The sequence below is a fragment of the Elaeis guineensis genome, chromosome 9, assembly GCF_000442705.2.
Source record: "Elaeis guineensis isolate ETL-2024a chromosome 9, EG11, whole genome shotgun sequence".
NCBI lineage: Eukaryota > Viridiplantae > Streptophyta > Magnoliopsida > Arecales > Arecaceae > Elaeis > Elaeis guineensis.
This window is the reverse complement of record NC_026001.2, coordinates 19,768,103-19,785,128: the sequence shown is the minus strand read 5'-3', so window position 1 is coordinate 19,785,128 and position 17,026 is coordinate 19,768,103. Positions and strand designations below refer to the sequence as shown.

Here is a 17,026-nt window from a genome sequence, read left to right as displayed (position 1 = left end):
CCTTCTGCATAGGCTTTTCCTTGTCCGTATATCAGTAGACCCAGAGGAAATGTGCATAACAGAAGCTGTACACACTGCCTTTTGCCTTTCTTTGCTTAACCTAATTCTGAACCAGTGAAATTAATAAATTCTCATCTTGCCATTAGTTGTTGATCAGTTCTATTTAGTTCTATAAAATATGATAGGTGAATGTTGATAGAGATATTTCATTATCTATGTTTTAGTCAAATAAATAGTAAGAACTGAAAAATTGTAATTGTAATATTGTAAAACAAAAATGAAGTGTAATGCTCAAAAGGATTAGAAGCTTAATATCATAGTTTGGAAGTTGAACAACTTTGTTCTCCCTTATTTCAGATTGATTCATTCTTTTCCATATTGTAGATTCTTATTGATATTTTCTAGAAGTTGATATGTTTATCCGGATCTTATCCATTGATACATTTATTTTTTATTTTAGTCTGACTGCATTTTTTTCAGCTAATATAGAAAATGAATCTATGAGCATTCGATGAGGTTTTAAGTAACGTGTTATGAAAAAATTGAAGTAATTTGAGTGGACTTTCTTATGGAGTTTTTTCTCTTCTTGAGTAAATCCAGGAAATCTGGTAGTAAGGGAGTTAGTTAAAGTTTAATAATAAAAAATGGTTTGTAGATGCCTCTTCTTTGGAACCCAACAAGGAAAGAAAAGTTGCATTTATCTCTCAAGCAAAAAAAGTTTGAAGCTTTATGACTAGACCAGACAATTTAATTATAGCAAGAACAAACACATGTATATGCCAAAGAATTATTTGTCACAGTTAGTTATAGCTTCAAAATAAAAGTTAAACCCTTCGTAAGCTAATTGCATCACTTATACTCTTGTTGTCAATTAATAGCAAGTATACACACAAAAAAAGAATATCTGGACTAGGATTAGAAATATTGAGTATTGAGCTTGTAACAATTAAGAGTGGATAGTTGGATATGGTACACATCATGCATGCCATATCGGCAAAAGGATATCAGGTCAATATGCTTTGACACAGCCAGAACGCCTTCCACACCTGGTACAACCTACTGTGGTCTCTAAAATTGTTCCTTGGTGTTTTCTTATGTTTTAATGTCTTAATGATAAGTTTTCAGAAGAACTATGACAACAGTATTTATTTGGATGCTCTAGTCATGGTTGTTGATGTGTATTAAAGTATTCATTTTTCATGTATTGGAATTAAAGATACGTTTAGAACATGTCTATCAAAGTTAACAACTGAAATGTTTTTGATCCCAAATTCAGTCTCTAAGGTTTGAATCTGGTGACCAAAGACTACCAGGTCCACCAACAACAAAATCTTAAGATCAATCAAAAGCTAAATAATTCTTGGATTATTTTTGGAAATAAGAAAAAGGTGTGGAGAGAGATATTTACCAAGTTAGAATGATTCTCTAACCCTATAGTCCATGATCTTTACTTCATTTCCATAGAACTTGCATTGGATGGCTGTTAGCCTCACCATTTGCTCGTGCCCACCTTGAAAACTGATCAAAAATTAGCTTAAAAAACATAAAAATCTTGGGAGAGATATTTATGTCATTCTGCTTAGTTTACGTCTGGTTGAACCTTGGTAATGGATCGGTTTTGACCTGATCCACCCAGATCCACCTATTTTGGGGCTGATACTGGTGGTTCAAGGCTGATATAGGCACATCTGCCCCCCATACTGGCTTTGCCTGTTACAGTTTGCACCAACCAGGAAAGCACCAGAATGGATGAAATCCTTGATCTATGAATGCAGAAGGTTACCTTTTAAAATACATTTGTTGAAAAATAGTTTTCTTTTTTCGTTTTCTTTCTTTTTTTCATTTTATTGAGTTCTATAATGTAATTGGCTTTGACTGTTTTTCCTTTTATGTTTGGAAAATTTATCAACTAACTGTGTTCTTTTGTTTTCCTGTCTTTTCTTTGCCTTATATTTCCATTTATGTCCATATAAACACATATTCCATATCATACCGACATTCTCCACTTCTATATCATTGTGTTCTAGGCCAAGTAGCCATTTATTTTAGTATCATGCAATGATATCAATTTAGCTTCTAAGTCATCTGACATCCTTTTCACAGAGTACGGGGAGATCAGCAGCACTTTGTGCGCAGAGATGAATTAAAGGTACATGAGTGCTAAATATAGATTTATCCAAACAAGAGCTGGTCCTGACTATTTTATGTACCATTATGATCTTCAGGCAGCATGGGAGATTTTCACTCCTCTGCTACACAGTATTGATGCTGGGGAACTGAAGCCTCTTTCTTATCAACCAGGCAGCCGTGGTCCAGCAGAGGCAGATGAGCTGCTTGCCAGAGTAGGGTATGTGCAGACACATGGCTACATATGGATACCACCTACATTATAAGAACAGCATGGTATTCCTATTATTGATGTAGTTAACTACGTGACTTTTGTCACCACATGCGCTGGTCTACAGTATGTGTTGAATAGTCCAATGTCCAGCATGGGTACTTGAGCCAAACTTCAGTTTGCAAAATATTGCTTTGCTTTGTATCAAATTTAATAATTTGCTTAATGGAAAAGGCATAATAAAGTTTTTCCACCATTAAGCATTGCGCACGATATGTTTGGTAACAAATGTTACGATATGTACTTAACACTTGTTTCCATACAAAAACCTTTTGGAGAGCTTGTAGAGTGTGCCATGACTGAAAAATTGAGCGGGACAAAAGAGCAGGTGGTTCTTGAGTGGGTTTTTTTTAATAATTTTTTTTAATGTGCTTAGATGCCATACTGTATGTGAAATTGAACTACAAATCAAGCTCTAGATTCACGAAAAACCACCATGAAGGCTTTCAGGTGAGAAAACAACTCTACACATGTTTTGAGCTGTCTTCTCATCTGACAGCCTTATAGAGTACTATAGAATCTCATGTGGTCTTTTCTCGCAAAAACTACTCTTGCATACTTATCTTTCTATTTTTGGTAAGAACATCCATCTCTGTAATGGTAGTTGTCATGCATCATTCTTGGTATTACGCTTTATTTTTTTTATGGACTTCTTTTTTTTTGCTTTCCCTGCATGGATGTCATTTTTCAAACTCTAAAATTGACATGTTATTTTCAGATTATTTGTAAGCAGATCAGAAAATTGTGTTTCAATCGATCAATGTTTTAATGAATCAATACCGAGATTTATGATACACATAGCTCCTGTCTTATTCTGTTTGTCCATTTTTGTTTCAACCATACCAAACATCCACACTTGTTTCATATAACAGACATGTGCATGTATGGGAATATATTGCAAGTTTCAAACTGGAACAAGTTTTCTGGTCATTGACCTACTGGTTGTTTAAGTGTAACTGAATAAATTTAATAAACATATATTGCATTTGATGTTGTAAAGTAATATTCAACATCTTATTTTCTTTCTTTTTGTAAGTTGAGTGAGATCTCTAGAATGTGATAGACTTGGAAGCTGTTTAGAAACTAAAAACTCAGACGTTGGATGAAAGGCAAAAAGAAAGATGAAACTGCTAATGGTTAGATAAAGAAGGAATGCTGCATAACAAATGGCGGTAAAGCATCAAAAAAATAGCCCTCGAAATCCGCAAACGTTCCATCAAATTCTGTCCCTTCTGGTTGTTCACAAGGTTTAAGCTAAGCTCCGAGAATCACCCAAGAGTTGCCTTATCGAAAAACCTCTGTTAATTCAGCAGTTTATTATCAGAAATTGGCCAAGTTACTATAATTTGTCATCTTTCCCAGAGACTAAAGTCTCATCTATCTACCTGATCTTTTCTTTTCATTGTGAAGTACAGTTACATTTTCAATGAATGCTACATAAAGTACAATCAGCTTTTAAATATATATTACCTAAGAACGATTCTTACTCATCTCGCCAAAGAATTTACCTTCATTTATGCTGATATTTTCAGTGCATGCATTGGGATCAATCATCTTACCTTCCTCTACAGGATCTTTGACCTCTCAACATCACCACATGAGCAGCAGCTCATGTGATGGACTAGCCCCACCTCATAGGATTCTGGAACCACCTATGGGTCATGCTAAGACCAAAAGTAGCTTCTTATCCTTCAAATTCCTCTTAACAATGATTGCAACCTTAATGAATAAGCATAAATTTACAGGCAGCACCATCATTCCTTGCTTGGCTTTAAACAAGTAGTCTTATTAAATAACAGCGTGGCCACTCCATCAAAAACCAGCCAATCGGTGGCCGCCGCCATCCCTATGTTCACCAATTAATCAAGACATCACTAGTAAGAATTACACATCAAACAAGGAATGCCAGTCTGCTATCTTAGCACTCACCGAAGCTCGGATTATATATCCCACAACCACTGAATAATCTATCTTGCATTTTTGGAACTTCTGATTTTATAAACGTTTAGACAGCAAGGCAACTAAATCTAGGGGCTATTAGTGCTAGTTAGGTACAAGTTTGCTGTAAAGAGACAGGTTTCCCAGATTGTTTCTCCTAGTCTATCAAGCCTTGCAGCAGAATAGACTAATGACCTAGTGAAGCTCTCAAAGTTTTCATATCTGAGCCAATAATTCATATTCTGTGGCTAAGACTAGAGAAAGATCTTTCTCCCTTATTGTTTGAATTCCATGTGACATTATTGATTGTAGAATCTGACAGATGAAGTTGGGTCACTGTTACCCACCCCTATGTCTTGTTCTCTTGGCGCATGGCACCCCATTTGCTATGCTATGGACCTTGGCCTTAGGATAATCATGATATCATTTCAGTCACCCCATTCCATGTCCCTATCAAAAGCTACACAAGCATTTGGCTTCTTATGCTGATGAGAAGATAAACTCGAGGCATTGGCAAACTCTTGATGGTATCATTTTTCTTGTCTTTTATTTTTTTTAATCTTTGTGTAAACTAAAACAGACGAGATTATGAGCGCATTATAGATGATATTTCACACCGTCTATAAATATTATCCTAGTAATTTATGATATTGTATTAAAATACCTATGAATTATGTGAATAACAAGTATAATTTTAATTCTACCAATATACTAACATCAAAATGAAAGGGAAAACCCATGTTCACCATCCTATGAAAAATCAAAATATGATAATTGTATGCCGGGTGGTGGTCTTTGACCCTGACGACAAACCTAGTTGACTCAAATAATCATCTTCATAACCCCACTACTGCAAGAACTATTAGATCCTATGCTTGAAAATAACAGCGAGGATCTCGAGGAACAAAGCACGACTTAATGTTTGCTTTATCAATTTTACTTGTAAACTATATGTATAAATCTGTAATCTATATGTTGTTAGTTACTGGGTTAAGCTTATAAAATAGATTCATTGAACTTCAGAATGTGAAGGAGATGAGGTGAGGCCCCAGAAGAACACATGCTCACATGGCATGGCACATGGAGGTGTACCTGCTCAAGGACAAGGATGGTGCTGACACTTGTCCCCACCACCACCAGCAGCCATTGGAACATGACACTTAGATCAAATAAATGAGCAGGATTTAGAAGTGCAGGCTTTGAATACCAAAACAGTTCTATTTTTATGGAAAAAAAAAAGAGGCAAGAAGTTTAAATTCAACAATAGAACAAGTAGTTTTCTGCCTTCTTGCTACTCTCTTCACAAGGCCACATGACCCTGCTGCAGTGTCAGCCATAATAGCATCCCAATCATGTGCTCTCATCATATTTTTGGTGTTTACTTGAATTTATGACATAAGAATTTGTATGGCATCGTTACATCTATAGTTCGAATATGGAAGTACCAAGTTAGGGCTACATGTGCTCACTGATACTGTATTGACTGTAAGTCTTTAAAGTTTGTTTGGTATTTTTAAAGAGTAATAAATAAATTTTAAGGAGGAAAGGTTTTCTGATTAGGCCTGGTATTCTGATTTAATTTGGACAATTAGCAAGGCTTGTGTCTTGTAAGACTGATTGATTAAGAAAGCTATAAAGCTACAAAAAATGATATAAAAAACAAGATAGAGGTTATATGACTTACTGAACTTAGTTCTCCACAACGCAGCTAACAACCTTATCCATAAAACTTAGAGCCTAACAAGCTGGCTAGTGTCAGAGCTTGCATGAAAAACCAAAATTTCAATTAGGTGGTCAGAATGAATACCCTTTTATCCCTAGTAAGATATTTTCTTTCAATAGTTCTGATGGTGGGTTTGCAATTCATCCCTAGTAAGATATTTTCTTTGAATAGTTCTGATGGTGGATTTGCAATACCATTGGAACCAAAGGGTAGTTCTATTATTCAGTGGAGAATATACTAACTACTCAGGCCCTATATAGAGGGCATGATATGTGCTTGCTTCCCATGCACTGGTAACTAACTTTGCATTATAGAATTTGCTGTGGGGAAGTGAGGGAGAAAACAGAGAGCAAGTGTGAGAGAAGATGGTGTACAAGGTAGAGGATTCTAGACTTAGGAGGCAGGAGTCCATGAAGAAGAAGCATGAAGTGAAAGACCAAAAGCCAGAGGTGATGAGACTGCAATGCAACAAAGGGAAGGCTTGCAAGTTCAAAAGGAGCTGCTTCGGTGAGGAGGAGGATGCTGCCTCTTCTGCCATGCTCCTCATAGCTTGTGTTGTCTGTGCTCCTTCCTCCACACAGCTACCTTAGTTTCTCGCACACTTTGTTTGTTCTAGAATCTACTCTTTGCTTAGTTTGTTCTAGTTATCTGCTCTTTGATCTTCACCATGTATTGTATTTATTTAATTTTTCCAGAATCTAATCTCTCTCTCTCTCTCTCTCTCTCTCTCTCTTCGTCCTCCTGTGTGTGTGGGGGGGGACATGTATGTGGTGCATTCTCTAGGTTAGGAGGGAGGTTTGTGGTAATCAAATTAGATTTAACTTGTTGAATGAAGTGGATGATGACACAAGTTTCAGTGTTTTCAGTGAAACATGTGAAAGAACATGCAGAAACAATGAGCAGGTTTTATAAAGCAGGAACAATCCAAACAACAGAGTACCACTGCAACACCACCAATTGGTCATTTATGAGTGGTTGAGGATCCTTGTATGCAGCTCTGCTAAGTGGTCAAACTCAGGATTTTCAAGTAATCATCCATTATCAAACCACCATTCATTTGACATGATGATTAAGAGCCCTTCATTAAGCTTTTTTGGGTTGACAAGCCATGTTAAATGGTTCCTTGATTTGGAGCTGTAGCTGGATCCGTTTCATCTAGAGTGCAGAACTTGGCTCAAGTAAAACTGATTAATTACTGCCAAATAACTCTAGTGGAGGAAAGTTTTCATGACACAAATCCATAGGTGGTATAAATGCAACATTTCTTGGTGTGCATTTGTTCGTGAGTGATTGAAAATGTTAAGGAACTGCTGTTGCGTAAATTGGAAATACAAGAACTACAATTATGCTTAAGTTACCTTTAAAGGGCAATCTATGTCTTACCTGCCCTAATTTTACTGCAATTCACTAGCCAGAGGTTTCTATCTGCTTTGAAGCTCTAGTTGCATGTAGCTAGAAGCAGAAAAAGTTAAAGAATGTCCAATTTTAGAACTTGAGACAGTCCAATGCATGCAACCAGCCATTGGTGCCTTTTACCAAAAAAAGGAAAAAAAAAAAACCAGCTATTGGTGCACTTTAATTCCTCGAATGCTTTCTGTCATATGATCGAATATTTTTATGGTAAGAGTTTACCAAAATGGAGATAATTCTCAAAGATGTGAGTAAAATATGAAGGAAAGAAATAAAAAGAAGACACAGCCTCAGATCGGCAAAAATGGTGAAAAAGAATTATGAACGTATGAGACATACCTGTCTTTATGTCCGAGAGCTGTCCTCAGAGCTATTTTGATGGATGGATACTGACTACTAACAACGTGATGAACTCCATTTATTAGAACAATTTCCATTGAATCTCTGCACCAACTCAGAAATCTTACTCAGGAAAACATCCCACCAAGTTGGAGCTTCCGTGTTGTTCCTTTTAAGCTTGACACCTTAAACGAATGCTTGGAGCAATGATAAAGCTCTAGACCAGCTGAGTGACATTTTTGAGTGAAAATTCCAATTCACTGTCCGTTTTTGATGATTGTGGATGGACTGATGATGCTCATATTCTAGATTACTGTTACTGTGATTTCTTATCCTTTGCCTTCCACGGAGGAAAAATATATGCTTTGATGGTCAAACGACAAACCAAAAAAGCAACCCTTGGGACATGGTTTTCTTAGGAGCCGACCTTGTTTTATGAATATTTTCTGCGAGGTTGTTTGTTGTTAGTGGAATGCTAATGAAAATGCAGCCAATTCTTGTTCTACCAAAAAAAAAAAAAAAAAATGCAACCAATTCTTTGTGAGTGATTTTATAAGATACTTCTACTAAATTTTTTAATATTTTATTTGCTCATTCCCATACAAGGATGGTAATTTATGATCTGACTTGTCAATCTGATTCATGAACCATCTATTTTAATTTGTCAGATATTTTTACTTTATTATCATTCAATCCCTTTAACGTATTTAAAATCTGTTGAATCTGTTTAAAATCTATTTAATCTGATTTGTTTAATCCAAACTTTTTACCAACTTAACCTATTTAACTTGACTTGAATCACTTAATAAATCAGTTATATAGTTCCAATTGAATTATCTATTTAATACATAAATCGGATTTAGATTTAAATTTTTAATTCATTTAATAAATATATCGATTTGAATTGATAAATTTTTAACCCAATCTATATCTAATCTGATCCGTAACTAACCAAACCTAATCCGACCTAACCAGATTGCCATCCCTAATCCGATGGATGTTTTTATTGTAGATTGGTTTAATAAATTTAATTTGCCAAAAAAAAAAAAAAAGAAAGAAAAAGCAACCTATGTTGCCCACCTTGTTAAATAGCCACTTCTCAGCTTGTCACTTTGGGTGCAGCTCAGATACTCTATACCAGATGCAGTACTGTCTCACATCTCCCTCTAATTCTTTTGACAGAACCAAGAACCTTCAAGTCATCGCTAACACGCTAATCGGTGTACAAAGCCCCTTGTTGACGCCACCGATCAGTATAGCAATTCACTAATATGGGGGTATCTCACATGATTTTATCCGAACCGATCTCACAAAACTTGAGATTAATCCTCCATGTAGCTATCAAGATTATATAATACTCACCATGCATGCCATTCACCAAAATGCAAGTATGACACGATCTGGGAGACAATTCACAGAACATAAGGACTTAATTTTGTGGTGTCTAATCAATGATGAAATTAGAGTCATAATAATTCATTACTCCCATAAGAAAAACAAAAGAGAAATGACAAAAGATGATGAGAACAAAGATTCATAATCCTGATTAACATTTCCTCCATTTTATACAAGATCAAAGCATAACAGCTACAAAAGTACAAAGCCTTCGTGTAACATAAAGTGGATTGCAGTACTTATTTTTTATAAGATGAACAGATGAAAAGAAAATCCCAGAAAACACAAAACTGTGAATAAACAGCTATTAAAGCTGCAGAACAGCAAATTTGCATTAAAATCTCACAACTATTGGTGAGCTGCAACCAGTTTCTCAATGATCCTTCTCAGAGCAGGTGCACTTGTACTGCATTTCTGGTCAGCAAAACATGACCGCCCTTCCTCAGTTGCCTTGCAGAGCTGTGGATCCATTGGCACTTTACCAAGAAATGGACTTCCATATCCATGCACATCTTTGCAGCCCCACCTCCACTACTATCAAAAACCTCACTACATGAACCATGGAAAGCAGCTCAGGAGCATTTGTTTTGATATAATTCAGTGCCCACTCTGTTACATCAATCTCATCTCCAGTATCGCTTAATTTTGCAAACTTGAGATCTGAGATCGACTGCCTCAAACCACTCATGTTCTCCACAACACCCAAAACCTGGATGCCAGCCTTCCTACAAAAGCTAATCTCTTTACGCACATCGATCAAAGACACTTGTTGTGGAGTGGTTACAATTATTGCACCATCTATTCCAGTGGCTTGCAGAAACTGTGCGATTGAAATGTGCTCATCTGATGTCCCAGGAGGAGCATCGACGACGAGATAATCCAGCTCTCCCCAATGCACATCCTTAAGGAACTGCTTGATGAGTCCATTCTTGCGAGGACCCCTCCATATGACAGCCTCGTCAGGGTGGGGAAGCATGAACCCAATGGACATGACCCCGAGGTTTGATTCGAGGTATATCGGGGACCAGCCGAGGTTGCTTTGGTGGATGTCCTGCCCTTCAAGGCCCAACATCTTGGGGATGCTGGGTCCGCAAATATCTATGTCAAGGAGGCCAACCTGGTAGTCCATGTCAGCCAATGCGAAAGAAAGCTGGGCTGAGAATGTGCTTTTTCCAACCCCACCCTTCCCAGACAGAACCAGTATCTTGTGTTTAACAGTAGCCATTCTCTCCACTATAGCGACCAAGTCTGACAGAAAAATTAGATGTCCCATCAAAAACTTAGTCACAGCACCATATGTTACAATTACCAAAAAGATAGATGATATCACTTAAGAACATTAATATTTTAAATTCTAAAATGAAGCATACATAGTAAATAATACAACATACTCTATGTGAACAATTTTACATGCCTGTGTGCATCATATGTTTGCATTATGAATAGTTTTAAGCATGCATCGACTAGCAGAAAGCTTAAAAGCAGATTTAAAGAACTTCAGGATATATGAATGTGAAAACAATGCCTTCCTAAACAAGTGAAGACAATTTAATGCCAAGAATGTGTTGGTTTAAAGGTATGGCTCAATTCAGTAGACAATAATCTTCTATAGTTGTAGACTGTCAAAGACAGTTTTTTCTGACAGTAGGCAATACAGAATGTAATACTGTCCTTTAAAGGTATTGCTCAATTCAGTGGACAATAATCTTCTGTAGTCGCAAATTGTCAACGATAAGGGTCTTTCTGAAAAACCCCACAGGCCACCCTACCCATGCAAAGTAATAATAATGACAGTAGTAATTAAAATGATAATAGTAAATAACAATACTTAAATAACAACAATAATAACAAATAAACAATAATAATGCCTCTTCTGAAATCAAGATACACACTGAGCATTATATGTGTGCTGCCAAAGGCCAATAGGCAACTTCAAGCATGATAACCACATGAAAGCCTCGTCAATGGAGTTCACATGTATGATCAAATAATTACCAACTTAAATTACAGAAGTGTCCATCACACCAACCAGGTTAGGAGTGCCTCAACAAGATCCTTCAAAGCATATTTTGATGCAATATAGGCTTGGCCAAAAATCAAACAAAATATCATGCAGGATATCCTAAATGGAGATGGATTGACTAAAAAACAAAAATAAGAATCCCTATTCCACAAATTTGTTTTCAGCTTTTTGGTCCCAAGTTGCATGTTGTTGCTATCAAAACGAGAACCTCCAGGTTATTGGCCCTCTTCCACATAAGTTTGGAAACCGGTTTCTCTGTTACTGCAACTAGATACAATTGTCCAGAGCAACCTTCAACAATCCTTGCCTATTTCTATCGTGCCATGAATCACTTGCAGGCTGCCTTATCTTCGATGATATATATATTGAATATAAGACAGTTCCATCAATGATATACATATTGAATATAGAACAGTTCCATATTTCCAAATGTTTCTACAAGACTTTCAACTTAAAACCTAACCCAATAGGTCTCCACAGTTCCTGATAAGGTTGATTTACCATTAGGAAGGTTCAACCTTGGATCTATACTTCCACTAGACCCCTATCCAAGGCCAGGCATAGCTTAACTCGTGTATATAAGTTGAGACCATTAGAATAACAACAAACAGGTGAAATATATTGTGAAGTCATTGACTGAACATGAAAAGAAGTAATGCGAAATATTCAAATTTTAAAAAACAAGATTTTAATTATGTAGGATCATAAATAAGGGGGAAAAATCAACCACAGAATTAAGCCAGGATGAATAACTACGACACCAAAAGAATCCCCAACATGACACACCTAGTTAGAGCACCCATTGAAGTATTTATATGTCTTAAGGTAAATAATAAACAACAATAATATTCTAGATTTGTTCATAAAACTTTTTACCAGATTCAAGGGTTATCACCTAATAATAATTTATCCCGAAGAGGGGATGTGTCTTTATGCAGATATATGGACAGCTGCAAGGTTATAATATCTCAGCTTTGTTGAAGTTGGTTTGCACCAGTGCAAGACACGAGGAAAGAGCAACACCAGTATTGTTCTTTTCTACACCTCCCAAGTTAACCAGATCACTATTTCATGATGGAGCTACCATACAAGTTTGGTTTGCTAATTCTTGCAGGGGAGACAGAAAGCACACCTTTGGACCCAGGGAAGCATTTGAACATTTCCACCTCAAGCTTCTAACTTCAGAAAATCTCTTTTCTGAAGTTTAAAGGTCACTGGTGGGCTGTGTTTAATCTTAACAATAATATGAAATATTTGGTTGTTTTTTCTTTTTCAGAAATTGGAAATTCATAACATCAGGTTGATCTTAATCTTGCTAATATAAATAATAATATTGGAGAGAAATGATTCATGGAATATTTTTTGATTTTTAACCCATAGGATTCTGTTAAACCTGCTTCAAGTATTACCTTCATATATTACATAACATATTTAATACAAGGTCACCTTAATGGCATGAAACAAGCATCTGTATCCGATAGGGTCATTTATCAATATGTAATTATGCATCAACCTGCTATTGGTAATTATCTCTCCATAACGAGTACAAATGAAAAAATGAAGGGCAATGCTAGACATATTCATATATGCAACAGGTAATCATTGGGGACCTTGTTGGCATGTTACAAGAATGCTGAGCTTCCAGGGTCATGTATCAATGTGTCTCAGCCTGTTAGAGGTTATTATCTCCCCGTGATGATGTATCAATTAGAAGGCAGGAATATTTATTAAACAAATGCATCTGCATCATGCATTTGATGTTAGTTCTACAAGTATATGCTAGTCACGATATCTCATTTGTATGAAAACCTGTGACCAAAATTTCCCCATACCTGAAGTAGCCCAAGGATATAATAGAAAAGAGAAATCACCCTTCAATAGCTATATCTATGATCTATATAATGTATGGCACCCCACCCTGAACATATTATGATTATCCAAGTTTGATAACATTACTATGGCAGATCCAAGATGAATTGATCCAACCTAATGATCAAAATAACAAACTCTCTTAATCCCAAACAGAGTAATCTGATCCTCATCTCATACCAGCTCTTTCTCTGTTGGCTCAATTCTAAATAAAGAGAAGATACCCATGTAGCATTGTATTATCAAGTCGTTATCCTATCCTAGACAGCACCTAATTCTACCTATCCACTAATCCAAGTTGGAATCTTTATGTGTGATGATCTCGCATAGACAGGCTTCGTATTTCGTTGAAAATTAATTGGATCAGATTTAGAATTAACTTTCATCTGTTCAATTTCCTAGATGGCACCTAATTCTACTCATCCACTAAGCCAAGTTGGACTCTTTATGTATGATGATCTCACATAGACATGATTCATATTTTGTTGGAAAAATTAATTGGATCAGATTTAGATTTAACCTTCATCTGTTCAATATATCAGATAATACAGTTCTGTTCACATGAAATTTTTTTAAAAAAAAAGTCATTATCAGAATCAATGAGCTAGATTGAACCATTTTGAGGTTTGGGTCAAGATCCGCAGTTCAACTGCAGTTAGATTGCAGTACTACCAGATAACCCAGCTTTCACATATTAACTTCCATCCTCGATCTGCCTCTTTTTTTTCTCTCTCTCTCTCTCTCATACATGAACTCCGCTCCTCCTTTCTCTATTTCCCAACCCAAGCCCTCCACGCCTCCCTTCTCCACATCCTCCCATTCTACCATCTTGATTCCCCAGTCACCACCTCAATTCCCAACCATCACAGCCTCAATTTCCCTCCATTGGCACCTGGATTTCACAGATTAAAGCCCTTCCAGTCCTCAGCCCTTCTTGGTCCCACAGCCTCAGCCCCCTCTGGCCCAACTCTTCTCTAGCACCACCATTAACCCCCTTCATCTCTGCCCAAACACCCTTATTGCCACACTGCATTGACCCCTTCTGATCACATCACCTTGTCAAGTTCCAGAAAAGATCAAGACGAGGATGAGGAGAATTGTTGATCTAGTTATTGCTGATGGTCACTTCCATGATTAGGAAGAAGATGATGAAGATAGAGATCATGAGATCAAGATTTGAGAGATAATGTTTCTTTAAAAAGAAAAAAAATCAATGATTTGGCTGGATCAAATGAGCTGTTGACTTGAACAGTTTGAACAGTTAAATCTTCAGGTTAAAAGTTTGGATGGATTTTACGTAAAAGCAAATTTAGACTCGACTTGACTCACCATTGCTGGCAGGTGATGGGTCAAATACGTCACCTTGGCTAGCTGTGTCTCAAAAACACTAATCATAACATGATTCTCCCTTGACTCGTATCTCACAAATAGAGTTGGAACCCTAACATATCCCATACATTTCTTTTATATTATCTTTTTCTTCTTTCTAAGATTACTTTGAAATCTCTATATAACGAAGTACTTGATATGGTATAACATTAATTTTCTTGTTAATGTTTGTCGAAAGCCAAAAACACATATTCAATTTTCACCATACTTGATATTGATATGAATCAAGTATATAGCTTATCTGGTTCCAAAGCAAAATTTATTTTTTGTTGGCCAAGCAAACCAAATTTATTTCAATTATACGAACTGTCATTTTACTTGGGCTCAAGGTTCATCGACCTGAAACTGGGACCTATACCAGTCGGCAACTGGTTGTTATGATACTGGGTTGGTACTATACCGATACACGGTATGGTAGGCATGCCTGTTTGGAACCATACGATGCATAGAATGCCAATACATAATCCACATATGACATCCCTTGGGGTCTGCATAAGAAAGATATGACACCACAAGCCAGGAGATGACTAAGGAAATGTAGTTCCAAAAGAATTAAAGGGAAGAAGTAAGACAAACTTACTCGCCTGCCATAATAATGTTCCATATATAATTAGATATAGTCCTATAAAGGGAGAAATGGCTTGCAAAACAAAACAAAGAATGTAGTAATAAAAACAGGTGCAAATCAAACCAAAAGGTTCAAACCTTTTGGTCCAAACCAAAAGGTCCAAACAGGTGCAAATCAAACCAAAAATGACTAAGAATATCAACCTTTTGGTTTTGATTTGCACCTGATAAAGCATCAGGTGGTGAAATCAGCATGGATAAAAAACAAGGAAGCTCAAGATTTATTAAGAATAATTCTAAGAAATTCTGCTCAGAAATTCTGCAACAAATCAATACAACTTTCCCTTAGGCTTTTTGATAGAAATCAATGTCTGATAAAGCATCAGGTGGTGAAATCAGCATGGACAGGAAACAAGGAACCTCAAGATTTATTAAAAATAATTCTCACTATGTTCAAACGATATCAAAACACCAAACTACTCGACTATTACAAAGTTTCTAGATAACTGTTTCATAGTTCGAGACAACCTGCCTTGACAGAAAAAAGAAAAAAAAAATGCCTAAAAACAGCCTTTATAGTGACATACACTGACATAGAAGAACTCTGAACTGCCTAAATTTGAGGAGATAGTCATCGTATTGCAGGTTGGAGCCTCCTGAAGGGAAGACTCTAAATTATTTTCAAACATATCAAAACACCAAATTACTTGACTGTTATGAAGTTTCTAGATGACTGTCTCAAAGTTCGACTCAGCCTACCTTGACCTAGAAAAGACAAAGAAATGCATAAAAACAACCTTTCTGGTGAAATACACTGACATCGAAGAAATCTGGACTGCTTAAATTTGTTGACACAGTGATCAGATTGCAGGTTGGGCTCCTGAAGGGAAGACTCTAAATTTAGATTCAAACTCTTTGATGCTGGGGCTTGAAGACCTCATCCAAGAACGACCATAGCCATTATATTCCATTATTTCTCATCTTTCTCAACAACTAAATCACAGAATTTGATCTTAGAATTCCTCCATAACATGCTTAAAATTTTGCTGAGCACATCAAATGTATTATCCCAATGATAAAGACTGATCAATCGAGAGCTAAATATATATTAATTTTCTCACTACCAAATCTTCACTTTCCTATAAAGAAGAATGCTAAATTAACAAACAAACCTGACACATAGTTGTACAAAACAATATCAACCTCAAAGCTTTTATGTACTTAGTTTTTCCTTTCTTTTTCACTTTCTTGAGTGGAATTCTAGCAACTAAGCTTCAATTAACTAGTCCAAACCAAGTTAAGGAACCAACAAACAACAGGCAACAGCATCTGCGCAAGAACCCAAGAATCCGTAGCCACTACAGATGAAGACTGATTTAGATCTCTCTCTCTACAGAAAGACGCTTCTTTGTGTACAAAACATTTGAACTCTTCAGGAAGGAATTGTACCAAAGGCCATCATATACACAACAAGCAAGAAAATTCAAAACAACTCAAAAAAACTTTAACTACGAAAAGCTTAGAATCTCACCAACCCCAAGAAAACCTATCAAGTTCTATCTCTACCAGCAAAAATAAGAATAAAAATTGAGGCTTTTTTAACAGAACATGGAAAAAAATAATAAAGTTGAAGACAAGTATACCAGGGTCAGGGCCTTTTGGAGCCGTGGCGCATATTTGTTGATTAGGGCATCCCGCGCAAGCATCCGCCTTCCCCGCCGACTCCGACTGCGGCCCCGGGCAATCTGTTAAACCCCCAAAAATTCATCAAAAAACACCCCAAGAAATCAGAAAAAAAACCAAAAAAAAGAGCAAAAAGATTATTTTTTTCAATTAAAAAATTGAAAATCTTACGCTCGTTGGCGTTCTCAGGTATTTCATGGTTCCCGTTCTCCATCGTCCCCTCTTCTCTTTCTCGACACCGGGGGTTATCGGGGAGGCCAGATTTTATAGATCTCTTACGGAAAAGAAATAT

At 36.5% G+C, this 17,026-nt stretch overlaps 2 protein-coding genes across 3 annotated transcripts in view; one reads left to right on the top strand and one right to left on the bottom strand.

Annotated features, from left to right (window-relative positions):
- The window catches only part of LOC105051357 (glucose-6-phosphate 1-dehydrogenase, cytoplasmic isoform), a 31,014-nt gene extending 28,420 nt beyond the window's left edge, over window positions 1-2,594 (top strand). For both annotated transcript variants that reach the window (XM_073243761.1, XM_010931742.4), the window contains exons 15-16: window positions 2,104-2,149; window positions 2,226-2,594. In XM_073243761.1, coding sequence (XP_073099862.1) covers window positions 2,104-2,149; window positions 2,226-2,393 — 214 coding nt within the window. In that variant the 3' untranslated portion in view covers window positions 2,394-2,594. The remainder of the gene's footprint in view (window positions 1-2,103; window positions 2,150-2,225) is intronic.
- Window positions 2,595-9,326: 6,732 nt separating this feature from the next.
- LOC140851674 (cytosolic Fe-S cluster assembly factor NBP35-like) lies at window positions 9,327-17,016 on the bottom strand. The gene is given in 5 exon segments (XM_073243683.1): window positions 9,327-9,703; window positions 9,706-9,759; window positions 9,762-10,451; window positions 16,695-16,796; window positions 16,906-17,016. Coding segments are annotated over 5 exon segments (1,041 nt in total). The 5' UTR covers window positions 16,949-17,016; the 3' UTR covers window positions 9,327-9,551.
- Between the last annotated feature and the right edge of the window lie 10 nt (window positions 17,017-17,026).